This window comes from Ixodes scapularis, unplaced genomic scaffold (genome assembly GCF_016920785.2).
Source record: "Ixodes scapularis isolate PalLabHiFi unplaced genomic scaffold, ASM1692078v2 PGA_scaffold13__105_contigs__length_92229423, whole genome shotgun sequence".
NCBI lineage: Eukaryota > Metazoa > Arthropoda > Arachnida > Ixodida > Ixodidae > Ixodes > Ixodes scapularis.
The window spans coordinates 29,937,287-29,951,172 of record NW_024609839.1 but is presented as its reverse complement, the minus strand read 5'-3'; the positions used below and the strand labels follow the sequence as shown (position 1 = coordinate 29,951,172).

At 46.6% G+C, this 13,886-nt stretch overlaps 1 protein-coding gene across 1 annotated transcript; it reads right to left on the bottom strand.

Annotated features, from left to right (window-relative positions):
• Positions 1 to 11,923: 11,923 nt before the first annotated feature.
• LOC120837731 (uncharacterized protein K02A2.6-like) lies at positions 11,924 to 12,876 on the bottom strand. The gene has a single exon (XM_040207295.3). It carries the CDS (start codon positions 12,779 to 12,781, stop codon positions 11,924 to 11,926), a length of 858 nt encoding a protein of 285 aa, XP_040063229.1. The 5' UTR covers positions 12,782 to 12,876.
• Positions 12,877 to 13,886: the final 1,010 nt, after the last annotated feature.

Below are 13,886 nucleotides of genomic sequence, written 5' to 3'. Positions count from 1 at the left end.
CAAAGAGCTGCACTCTAAAGGCTTTAAAGACGAGTCGGGAACGCATTTAGCAGCTGGTTTGATGAAATATTTAACGAGGAGGGGTTTATGACAGTTAACAAACACAGCACTAACTCATGCAATTCTCTTTACAGCAAGGCGGAAAAGCAAAGTTTCGATTCATTGTGGCTGACACGAAAGCATCTTGTATTCAGTGGTTGGTGGGGGGGGGGGGGGGGGGGAAACAGACACCCCCCCTCCCAGGGCCGGGGTGACATGCCTTTGGTATCCCTTGGGCGCCGCCGTGCAGTGTTTGCCCTGCCCAGTGGCGGCTGTTTCAGGGAGAGGGGGGGGGGGGCAAAACACATTCCTTGCCCCCTCATTTTGAGAACTGGGGGGTGCAAGCGCTCCCCTTGCCCCCCCCCCCCCCCCCCCCCTCCCGGTTGGTACAACCATGCCTGTATTGAGACTTCTTCAGGAGATACGTCGTGTGCAGCAACAGGCCCGACTGCGGAGCCACTAGGCTCACCTGGAAATTGCCCCAAAACACGATATTAATAAAAAAAGGAGACGAATACTCAGCCTCCAAATGAAAAGTTTGCATATATCCGTTCAATGAGATAACCAAAAGCCTTGCAGCAAAATTATTTTTATAATTTGGTTGGTAAATTTTGAAGAAGAGTGGAGTACAAAATCTCAAAGTTAATCCAGACGTTTTATTCCGTGTCACATAAAGGTGTGCAACTAGTTGAACCTCCTTACACTATTCGAGAATAAATAGATTGAGCTATCCCATTCCGTCTATATACTAATGTTCCGCAAGCGATAAACATATTTAGGAACACAAGCTATCGATCTACAAATTCAATTTAGCTTTTTCGGCATTTTATTTGTGAACAGACTGCACAATTTACCCAGTTAGCATTTGCCTGTTTAGTAAATAACTAAGTTAATTGTTTTAAAAAAAACATTCGTTTAAGAACACGAGTTTAATAATCTTCGGACAAATTGACATAGGAGGAGAAATCTAAGCAGATTTATCTTTTCGCAAAAATAAAATATCTACGTTTTTTGATACTCAACAATGACCCCACAATTTCACCGCGTTTTGATATTCGCGCTCATTGTTGCATCAGACTATGGCGTTTTCATTTTTATTTAAAGATACTTTCATGCCCTCGTAGGGTCATTACAGAAGGCAAAAATGCAAAAATGCATGAAAAATTAAGCATCAGTCTTTCCATTACAAAACAAATCCGTCGCGTGGTTACGCATTCATTCAAAAAGAAAACTCTGCAAATCGTACAAAATAAATGGTAGCAGTTAACAAAGAAAGGAAGCCGAATTTACACCGTTCTATGCGAGAAAGTTCCACTCTTCTATCGTTTTAGGAAAAAGTGAACAATGAATACATTAGTTAGGCTTTGAAATTGTTGGATCACTTTTCCGTGGCTATTTCTTAGAGAACGAGTTAATCGAGGTTCTAAATACCGGGTACAATCAATGTTAAAAAAAAAACGTGGTACAGCATGAAAATGTTTTTTTTTTAATCTAGCACTCTTACGCCGATCAGGAAGCAATGCAGGTTTTTTTCTTCTTAATGTGGGTCCTATATTACACTTTAGCATTGTTGTACCAATCGAATGACAGTTTTATATACCCAGAGCTTAGCACTCGCTGATGCGTGTTTAAAATATATTTTTAAATATACCAGCGTACGTTTTGCAGAACAGCAGATGTCGACATCCTTACCGCATTTTAGATTATTTTCAATCGTTGCACCTAGACATTTGCTCGAGGTCACTTCTTTCAAGGGAAAACCATTCACTCTGTATATATAAGGTAACTTATTTTTCGTTTTTGTAAGTTGAAGTAGTAAGGTCTTATCAGTATTGACCATCATTGCCCATTCTCGGCACCAAGACCCAATTTGTTGTAGCGCAATTTGCAGCTTATTTTTGTCTTCCCTGATTTTAACATCCACCTAAATAACACAATCATCTGAAAATGACCGCACTGCTATAAAACAGTCAATGATTCGAGAAATGTCATTTATATACATTAAGAATAGGACCGGGCCCAACGGAGCCCTGTGGGACACCCGAAGTTGCTGGCAGAATATTAGACGCAGAGTTGTTTATTTCGACAAATTCTGTTCTTTCCTCCAGATAGGCTGTAATCCAGTCAACCAATTGTGAATTGGTTGACTGGTCAACAGTCAACAATTGTGAACTGACCCCAACATTTTTAATTTGATGTATGAGACTATTGTCCGAAGCTCGGTCGAAAGGTTTTGACATATGAAGACTGCGTCTGTCTGTCCCCCCTTATCGACAGATTTGCAAACGCCATGAACGCATGCACTTAGCTGAGTTACTGTAGAACGTTTTTGTCGAAAACCATGCTGGTTTTTGTAGAGAAGGTTACTGTTCTTCAAATAGTCGTATGAATATAATGATTTCAACAGCACATGCTCTATTATTTTACAAGTGCTTGTCAGAGATATAGACGCTTTGCACACGCGCCAAATTACAGCCGCCATTGCTGACCTTCTCTTGTCTTACCGAGATGCTGGGCAACTGAAACGGTAGTTGACGATCCTCTACAAAGGCCGATGCTTTAGAAAAGGACCCAGTTGAATCTAATGTGGCAATAACCTGGCCTGCTATCAAGTGAAATAAACGAAATAAGAGAAACAAAAACTGAAGGTCAGTTATGGTGGCGTCCATGCACAGCTGCTGCAAAGCGTCTATAGGTATGTAGTTTATAGGGAACGATTTATTTCCAGCTTTAAAAACAGGCGCGACCTTAGCGCAGCGCCAATTGAAAGGAACCTCGCTTTGTGATAAGGAGGCCCGAAATATTAACGTTAAACATTTCGTGACCCCCTCGGCGTACCGTTTTAGAAATGAGTTGGGTATTTTATCGGGCCCTCCAGACCTCTTAACTTTGACATCTAATAAAGGAGAAAAAAGCACTTGCTTCAGAAATTGAAATGTCTGCCGTGATACATTCGTGTTGTCTAGCACCAATGCTTGCCTTGTCATCAACAAAATCACTGATCGCACTATCAGAAAACACAGACTGGAAAAATTGTTAAACACGTTAGCTACACTCTCTGGGTTATCAACAGCTTGACCATCAACCTCAAGTCTAGGAAAGGTTGTTATCACAGGGGACCGATAGTGTCAAAACCGTTTCTAGTCTGATTTCATAAAATGTTCGTAGTTACAGAAAATAAATGGCTTTTCGAAGCGCCTAAGCGGTCCTTCAACAGTCCAGAAAGACCAGAAACTTCTTTATATACTGGTTTCTTCTTGTGCTTCCGCTTAACCTGCCGTTCTAAATGCAGGATGTCCTTTGTAATTTATGGGTTGCGTTTCCTTCTCACTCGTTTCAGGGGAACGTATTGCTGAATACAATGGTTTACTATTCGTTTAATATCCTCCCACATTTCCTTCACCGGCCTAGGACTCGGACAAAGCTACCTCAAAGCGGGCTAAAATATCAACGTCAGTTGGACGCTTAAGGCCACGGTCCCACTGATTGTGGCAGTTTAGGTACTTTTCGGCAGGCCATTACTCATCTCCTCTTAAATACTGTTTTTTGGGATTAATGTCATTTGAAAGGCAATGCAATCCTCTTTCATTTGATATTATGTATGTGTTGGTTTTTACTGTTCATGCGCATTTGTAGCGTTGCGAATATGATGGCGCGGACCCTCACTTGCTCCGCTAGTTCATGTTTTATGAACGATCCATTAAAGATAGCACGGTTCCAATATAGCAGGTTTGTTAAGATGATGTCGGAGCAGAATCTAACGATCCACTTTTTTTATATTTGCACTACTTTGTTTTTTTCATCCCTCCAAATATTGCCCTAAAATTGACATTTTTCCGCACAAATATGTTTTTAATGACAAGAGCTAGGGCAATGAAATTAGCTACAGATGTAGTGCTTATAATTGGTAATATGCACAAAAAAATTTAATGTTGTGTAAATTTTTTTTGTTTAGGTATTTTTTATCAAACGTAGCACTTTTTTGTGCTTCGTGTCATGGTAGTTCAAATGCCGCTGAAGAAATAATTAAACTATGATAAAATCTTTTATAACATTTAGAGCTACAATGGTTGCCCAAGAGGTGGACGATGGCTTTTTTTCATTTTCAAAGTCATAACGCTCCAGGAGCCCTTCAAACTTACCTGTTTTTGACGCATATCTGTTTTGGACATCAAACAGATTTATTGGCATTTAATAACATTTATAGTTTGGAATAGATATACATTGCGATGTATTAAATTTTCACAATGATATTGCTTTGGTTTCTTAATAGGTGTAGAGCTTAGCTAATTTTAAAAACAATTAAAAACTGTTTGGGTGTTTTGTTGCGCTACCTGGCGGATGGCAGACAAACTGCTGATTTCTAATGTTCAAAAAATTTCCGAGGGCGGCGTTGGCGTCTGTATCATCATCAATCTCCGTGTCTTTTTACCCTCACATTTAAAAAATATATTGGAAGATTTACTATCGATAACTGAATGGTTTAAGTACTGGGTTAGGCTAATAAATCTAAGACCTATATATACACAAGCGTAGCGTGATGTAATGTGTTCATTATTCGATATGATTGAAATCAATAAACAATGAAGACGAAGAGGAAAAGAATACACCCGAGTTCACTTTATGCCTAGAGTCACTAAATGAGCTTTAAAGTATCGGCACTCCTAGAGTCACTAAATGAGCTACGCTTGCTCGGCATTCGGTTCGGTGTTAGAAAGGTTACGTAACATTGCTTTGCTCTGCCGCGAACTGTTTGAACATTTGTGGAGGGCGGAAAAGCGCTTCCTGCGATTTCAGATAAAGCTTCAGATAACTGGCAACCATGATTTTAAGACACAATATGGCCAAGTGACGTTACTCTGAAGCGTAGCTTATTTAGTGGCACTAGGCACTCCGTTCCCCAAAATTGTGTTGGGCGCCGCCATTTTGGGTCTTGCTCAGAGCAAACGCAACTGCCGATCATCGTGATCTAAAAGTACGACTTCCTCAGCATTAGATGCGGTGCTAGGAAGCTGATGCAATATCGCAATGCTCTGTCGCGGGTTGTTTAAACATTTGTGAGGGAGGGAAAAGCGTTTCCTGTGATTTTAGATAAAGCTTCATATAACTGGCAACCATGATTTTAAGCCACAATATGACCAAGTGTCGTTACTCTGAACCGTAGCTAATTTACTGGCACAAGCGGGAACAATGAAGAAGAGGCAGGTGTCAAAAGGTAGTGGCTTGTGGAATCCACGGGGCTTACGATATGGCCCCTCCAGGTATTACTGGGTGGAGCACTTCATGTGCCCTTTGCTTAGGGTGGAGCACGACATCTGGCCATTTTGTCCCCCTCTTTTATTTTTATTTTTTGTTCAGATGCGCGTGAAAGAGCGTGTCCCTGCACGCGCTCGTGGCGCTGATTGTGCTATGGCGACATTTTGTTTTCGTCGATTTCTTTGTATTTTCCCCGTGAGCGCGTGCTGTCGGCATCGGGTACTACAGAGGGTGGCATCACCCTAAACAGAAGGACATTGAGGCACCCTAGGTATTACAAGCCTCTTGAACAAGAGCATGAATAGTGTTATTAAATAAGCTACGCCTCAGAGTAGCCACGCTTGGCCTTAGTATGGCTTAAAATTATGGTTGCCAGTTATTTGAAGCTTTATCTGAAATCACAAGAAACGCTTTTCCGTCCCCCACTTTAAACAGTTTGCGACAAAGCAAAGCAACATTACATGAGCTTCCTAACACCAAATCTAATGCTGACGATGTCGCACTTTTGAATCATGACGATCGGCAGTTGCGCCTGCTCTGCACAAGCACCAAAATGGCGGCGTTCACAATACTGTCGGGGAAGAGAGTGCCGATACTCTAAGCGCAGCTCATTTATTGGCTCTAGTTGTCGCGAAACTCCTTTTCCCTAACTGAAACTGAAAGTAAATATAAATAATACACCATTATTATAGCTTATTTAGTTATAACCAAATACACATAATGAGAGGAGGAAGCGGGCGGGTAGGAGAAACGCGGGTTTTATACGCGACCGTTCTAACCGTCTCAAAAGAGAGAACGCACGAGCTTGCGCTGGTTTAGAAAAAAAGGCATCCAAAGAAAAGAGGCGGCATACTGTGTTCTTTGTTATTATGCGTCTAATTGCAAATTGTTGTGCGTATGTTTATTCAGCCGGAAGTTAGTCTGCCTTAGTGGGCGTCTGGTGTCTCAGCTGTAGATGAGCAATTTAGCCAGTGTGGTAAAACCGAAAACCTGGGGTCTTCAACGTGCGCCACGCAGTAGTGATGCACGACCGCACGCCGGTACGATGCTCTTCCAGATCGAAACGGGCAGGGGCGGGGTGGGTTCTGCAGCGCGAGCTTTCGCTCCCAGTGCTCCGAGCTAAAGCCCCTCGATGTGTTTGCGCTTGTCTTGCAAGTAGCGTCAAATGCGCGAGTGCACGAGGCCCATGTCTCGAGCGACCCTTGGAAGCAAATGGCGGCGCAGCACTGAAATGAGCGGGCCTTGGAAGCGAATGGCGGCGGAGCACCCGCTCATGGCACGTGTCTCGAGCGCTTCCACAACAATGGTTGGCGGTACTTGTGAAAAACGCTTTTATCAAGGGACTTTACTCCGAGCTGGTGTGCGCTAGACCGTGCACTCGGCAACCAACCCCCCCTTGTGCGTCTAATTTATATACAGGTATAAGTATTTGAAGATCCACAATGGACGTCGATCGTCTCGAGGTAATGTAACGTAGTAACATTATATAAATTATAAACTGGTTGAAGGACTGAACGACTTAATTTTTCAATTCTTGGATTGTAATGTGGCGGTAACCTATTGTACTTACTGTTGATGAAGAGCAATATGAGGTGACGAGGTAATGATTAGATGATGAGGCTCTATAAGGACGACGACATTAATGGGTGTTGAACCACAACGTACAGTGCCGGACTTGTTTCAAGTATCGTGTACCCAAAGACTTTCTTCACCCGTAACAGTATATGGTAGAATCAATGAGGATGTTGCTTTACAACTGTACGTGGAACAGGAAAACTGCACTGTGCAGAAGCGCGGCTTATTCGTTAATATGAGGGACAGATTTCTAGCAGCATTCCCTGATTGACTACTTGGAACAAATGGCCTCGTTGACGTAAAGTGTCCCCGTTCCAAAAGATTCTTGAAGCATACTTAAACCGCAAAGGAGTATGAGGCGAAAAATAAGAAAAAGGAGTCTGGTGTGAAAGGTCCAGATCACCACCGTAGATTCTAATATCAAATACAAGAGCAGTTACACAATACACAAAGAAAGGTTTGTGATTTAGTTATATATACACTTAAGGGCATTGATATCCAACCTATTCAGAGAGATGACACCTCCTGGTCAACCAACATAGAGCATTTTCTACTCAAGTTTTACATGGAAGGCCAGACTTCCGCTGAAATTCCTCACGTAGGCGAGTTGTCCGACCGAATAAACTGCCATTACTCCCGATGTTGGTATCTCTCGATCTTTGTTCGTAAGCGATAGTATCATGAGATCGAGGGGTGTGGCTATTCTTCCGCCGAATATTGCTTCGGCGGGTTTTTTTTCCGTGTAACGGTACGTTTACACCTGAAGAGAAATCCGCTGCCGCGGGAGCGGATCCGCTCCCGGCGGCGGCGGCGACGAGCGGGTTGTGTTTACATTTATTTCCTTCGGGCGGTGGCGGCAGCGCCGGCTGCGGTAGCGGTTTCCGTAACGTCTCGTCAGATATGACGAGAAGGCGCGAGAGTTCCCACCTCGGCTGTCTCTACCGGGCCTACCGGTCGTTGCAGCTCCCGGAAGAACGCCTACTCATGACGTAGGCAGCGTCGCGCTGCGCAAGAATGTCACATCCGGTCAGCGAAACGCCTTGTTCGGCGGCAGAAATAGATCCCGGACCTACACGCCTCGCCGCCGCGTTTTCCGCCCAACGTTTCGCCCCAGCGGCAAAAGCTGGGCGGATTCGCTGGCGGATCCGCAAGTGTGAACGTACCATAAGATGAGACCGACGCGTGCTGCCGGAACAAGAACCTGGCGATTCTTCACTGAACTGCTTCTTCCGTAAGCTTCAAAAGGGATTTTTTTTTTCGTTTCGCACACCATCTGTTTTGCTTGCCCGTTAGTTGCAGGATGGTATGGTGCACTAATGTGATGCCTGATGCCGTTTTTTTTTCTTCTAAAACTTGTTTATTAGAGCGCAGCTCTTAGGGGCCCGTTTCCAGCCTGAGCGGCGTCGGCGTCGCCGTCGCCGTTGGCGTCGCCGTCGGCGTCGCCGTCGGCGTAACCGCGCCCCTCCCTCTCCTCCTCCTCCCCTCCTCCTCCTCCCCTCCTCCTCCTCCCCTCCGCCTCCTCCCCCTCCTCCTCCTCCCCCTCCTTCTCCTCCTCCTCCCCTCATTGTGTAGTATGGTCCGGGCGGGTCACGTGACCTCGGAGGGAGGGGGTCACATGACCCGTTTCCAGCCTGTGCGGCGTCGGCGTCGGCGTCGGCGTCGCCCCTCCCCCTCCTCCTCCTCCCCCTCCGCTCCTCCTCCTCCCCCTCCTCCCCCGCCAAGGTCACGTGACCCCGGGGGGTGACTCCCCTCCCCCCACTGAAGTCACGTGACGGCCCGCCCTAGTTCATGTGATCCCATCCCCTCGAGGTCACGTGACCCCCCGGACCTCTGCCCTCCCCCTCCTCCCCTCATTGCCTAGTATGGTCCGGGGGGTCACGTGACCTCGGGGGGAGGGGTAAAGGAGAGGGAGGGGGAGCAGGAGGGGAGGAGGACTAGCAGGCATGATCACGAGGGAGGAGGAGGAATATACCCTCCAATCCTCCTCAAGAGCTGCGCTCCAATTCGGCGTTACAGGAAGTTGTAAACGGCTTTCACTTTTTTTATTGGAAGCAAGATTTGGCGCGTTATCAGAGAAAAGTATTTTCGGTAGGGCAAAAGTAGGTAAAAGAGACCGTAGAACGTCAATGACGTGTTTGGACGTCGTGGCAGACATCGTGTAAACTTCCAGCCACTTACAGTACGCATCGTACATGACTCCGCAGATGTGGATACGTTTCGCCATTCACCGACTGAATAGTGGATCGTTTTCAGTTACTGTTCGAGTCTTTCCACAAAGTTAGCCCAGGTGCCAGGACTTTTGTCGAAAGCGGTAAGTGTTCGAAACGTCGACAACGTCGGTAGCCACGTGTTGTGCTTGAAACTGGACACTTACCAATCGCTGAGAAGAAACTTGCTTGTTCGTCTGCCATGAGTCGTCCAATATCCGGTCATCACCACAACACCATCTCTCGACAAAACTGGTCTTCATTGTCCGCATGTTCATGGTTAGCAATCACGTCAACTTATAAATTCCCGAACGCTCATAACTTGCCGTCGCTAAACGCCGTTCATTCATAGCGTCTTCATTGCAAATAAACGTCTTCCTATTTCTTCTGATGGTTTCCCTAAGCTGTACTTACAACATAATGTGTGTCGGTACTTCCGAAAATATTGCAACGGCGTTTGTTTTCCGGGAACTATAATGTAACAACCTTTACAACATCTTCTGGACCCCGTGAAACACAATATTTCGTGACGTTATTTTAGTCGTCATTAAAATGGTGAGGTAAGTACCGTAAATCGCGAAGCAGTTTACTCGACGTCCCCTTCCACTGGTTTAGTCTACTGAGCGTGCATTCGTGCAGAGGAAATTTTCATTGATACAATATTGACACGTCAATCAACATTTGATTCCTTCTTGGTAAGATTTATTGCGAAAGCACGTTACAACCGCCAAACGCATCTCCCTATATCAGACAACAATTTATACCCAGCCTGACATTCTCGCATACATCCGTTTGCTGGGCCACGCTACTTGAGCTATACTTCGTTTCAGCTTCGGTCCAGACGCAGCCAAAGCTACAAGCGCGAGCTCCGGGCTTTCAGCATCAATGCCAAGCACGCGCGCTCGTGCAGTGCAAGCACTGTTCTGGGCCACATGCTCGCGCTTGTAGCATCGGCTGCGTCTGGCCCGAAGCTGAAACGAAGTATAGCTGAGCACAGCTGGCAGCGGCGCGAGCAAGGCCACGAGGGGAACGTGATGGTGCTCGAGCCATCCCACTGTGAACCAATGTTTCGGCCACCCCACGGGTGCGTGTCGCCATCTATTGGTTGAACTAACGCCTTGTTCAAGATGGCTGCCGTGGGACCGCAGCCTTAAAGATCCTTACTAACTTCTCCGGGTGTTCCTTCGATGGCTCATCAACGTTTAGATAGCATATCAAAGAGACTAAGTCACGATCTGATAGCCCGTTGCATACAGAAACATAATAGTTCGAAAGCTCTTTAATTACAAATACTAGGTTCACGGTAGTGTCAACTGTTTTGCCATTTCTAGTACTTTGACCGACAACTTGAGTAAAATCAAAATTGAAAGCAAAGTCCACAAGGATTCCAGAGTGTCACACGTCGCTAGTTCCCGGTGATAATAAATCCCAGCGAATCCTTGACAGGTTAAAATCGCCTGCTATTATTACATTTGGTCTGTGTTTTATATTAGTTTCAACGTAATCATAGAGCTTTTTTATGAACGATATGTGTTCACCAAGTAGACGACAAACGGCACCAATAGTAATAGATGCTCAGGTATTTCATACAACAAAGGGTTACATTCAATGTGATGTTTAACGAGAATCGCCAAGCCCCCGCCACGTGATCTTCAGTCTTCCCGAAACATTTTATAATCAGGTGGGCGATCCCGCTCTCCTCTATACTGGTATGTAACAAAGTCTCAGTGACAACCACAACGTACATACATGCATACACATTATGATATTGTTTATGGATATTAGAGAAGTAATTTTGACTTTAATATTTAATGCCCCTCTGACAAGCCTCAAACCATAGCTCAAACACTGCACCATGCACGCGATGGTCTTAGGCTTGCAGTCTCGCTGCTCGTGAAGTAAGCAGGGTGGATTGCATGCCTGCCAAATATGCGTTCGCGTGCGTGATGGATGGACTTGAAGCTTGTCGGTGTCTGCATGTTGCATCTGTTTGTCGCTCTAGTGCGACTCGGGCATAGCGGCGGTACCAAATCGTCGTTTTAAGCCTATGGCCGGAACACTCAACATGCACTCTGTTCACCTTTAGGAGCGCACTGAACCAAAGATTTTAGTGCCCATTCTAAGTGGCGCACGATCTTTACACGAGCCAGCAGCTGCCAGTGTGCGCGAGCACACACAACGAAATTGACATTATAGTAGCATTCCATTCACGCTTAAGATGACAGTAGAGAGTTTTAGTAGATCGTTCCGATACCTCCGATAGCCCCGATAACGATACTATGCATGCGCAAGGGAGGCGGTGGCGGAGTATCGGGATATCGTTATCGGAGTCATGGGAACGATCTACTAAAACTCTCCAGTGAAATGTATGGGCTATGGGCAAAGGGGGAATAAAGACAGGCTTTTCACCTCCACAAGTGAAAGCCAAGTGCTTGTTAGACCAATTATTCGCCCACCTTCTTGACCAGATCCCACCGGGGACATAAAATGCCTGTCTTTATTCTCTCTTCCCCGAAGCTCACGCAGTTTACTTGCATCTTAAAGGGGCGAGAAAAACGACGACTACGACGCTTGCGGAAGGACGATCGTTCTCATTGCTCCCGAGAGATCGTAGTTGTTGTATGTCGGCCAGAAGCGAGGAACAAGCAGGTTTCCAAAGGCGAAAGGACAGGTTTATTCCACCATGCTCATGGATGTGGTGTAACTGAGCAAAAGAAGGCGGTAGCCAGCGGAGCACCGCTTTTTATCTTTAGTGGCGCATGCGCCGTACTACGATATTCTGTTATCGGCGGCGCGCGCCCAGACATGACATTTCCTCCCTCTTTATTTGAACACGCTCAAAAAGGTTAAGATCCGGCTTGAAATCTTTCGGGAGGTTTCCGGGTTCTTGCCGGATACCGTCGGGCAGCAGGCGTTTGTGCTGCTTCGGCTGGGACAGTTCCGCCAGTAGGTGACGAGGACGATGGTTGGGGTGCGTTGTCGCTCGGTTGAACCAACAAGAACTCTGTGCCTTCCTGGTCAGCGTCCTCGTCGGCAAGGCTTGGAGTTCTTAGCAGCTGGTCCTTGTGCCGACGCCAGGTGAAGCTGCCTCTGGAGGTGGTGGCGCGTACTTGGTAGGAAACAGGGCCGTGCTGCGCAAGAATCACTCCAGGCACCCACTTGGGTTTGCCACAGTAGTTACGGATGAGCACATGATCACCAACGGCAAAGTCACGATCGTGCCCACGCCGGCTTGCAGTCTGCATGAACTGTTTGCGGGCAACCCTTTCTCCCACAGAAGGCTTTACAACGTCTAGGCGACTGCGCAAACGTCGCCCCAAAAACAAATTGGCGGGTGACTCGTTCGTTGTGGCGTGAGCCGTGTTGCGGTAGCTCTGCAGAAACGTCTGCAACTTCACATGCAAAGGCGCACTCTCCTTGTTTTTACGGAGGGCGTTCTTGAGGGTCTGTACAAAGCGTTCGGCTAAACCATTTGAACTTGGATGGTAGGGAGCTGTCAGGACGTGACGAGAGCCAATTTCCTGTGTGAACTGTTTAAACTCCCGTGACGTGAACTGAGGACCATTGTCTGACACGATAGTTTCAGGGTTGCCAAAACGAGAAAAAAGTTCTCTCAAAGTGTTAATCGTGCTCTCCGTCGTGGTTGAGCGCATCATGAATACTTCTGGCCACTTGGAGTGGGCATCTACCACAACAAGGAACATAGACTGAAGAAAAGGTCCAGCAAAGTCTATGTGAACACGTTGCCACGGCGTTGTGGGCCATGACCACGGATGGAGGGGTGCCTTGGCAGGCGCACTACGTTGCTCTTGACAACTTACGCAGTTTTTTACGCTGCGCTTCAGGTCCGCCTCGATGCCCGGTCACCAAACGTAACTGCGCGCGAGCTGCTTGCTGCGCACAATACCCGGATGGCCCTCGTGAAGTTCATCCAGCAGCAGGGATTGCAGTTTCCCTGGGACGACAACTCGCATTCCGAGCATGATGCAGCCCTGATGAATGGTCAACTCGTTGCGTCTGTCGAAGAAAGGCTTTAGTTTCTTGTCAGAGACAGACGCGGGCCAGCCTGCGCTTGTGAATTCTTTCACTTGGCACAAAACTGGATCTCGCGCTGTTGCACGTGCTATATCACTACTAGATACCGGCAGTGATGGCAGTCGCAAGGAGTAGAATGATTCCTCATTTTCTTTAGTCTCGTTTCCAACGGTCGGTAGTGGAAGACGCGAGCAAAAATCTGCTTCGGCATTCTCGCTTGATCTCTTGAAGATAAGATCGTAGGTGTAGGCCGACAATGCGACTGCCCAACGCTGCAATCGCGCAGCGGCAATGGTTGGAATTCCAGTTTTCGAACCTAAAATGGTCTGGAGTGGTTTGTGGTCCGTGACCAAAGTGAAGAGCCGACCATAAAGATACGAGTGGAATTTCTTAACTCCAAAAATAATGGCTAGTGCCTCTTTTTCGAGCTGACTGTACCCTTTTTCAGCGTTCGATAGCGTACGCGAAGCGTAAGCGATGGGTTTAGCGCTGCCATCTGCGTAAACGTGAAAAATTACAGCACCTACCCCGTACTGAGAGGCGTCACACGCTAGCTTTAGCTGTTTGTCGGGGTCGTAGTGGGCCAAGGTGGGAGGCGACGCCAGCTCGGCCTTGATGGTGTTGAAGGCTTCCTGGCAAAGCTGGTCCCAACACCATGGCTCGTCCTTGCGCAGCAATCTGTAAAACAGTTGGGCTGTTGTTGCAAGATGGGGCACGAACTTGCCGTAGTGATTGACGACACCCAAAAAAGGCTGGAGCTGCTGCTTTGTCTTG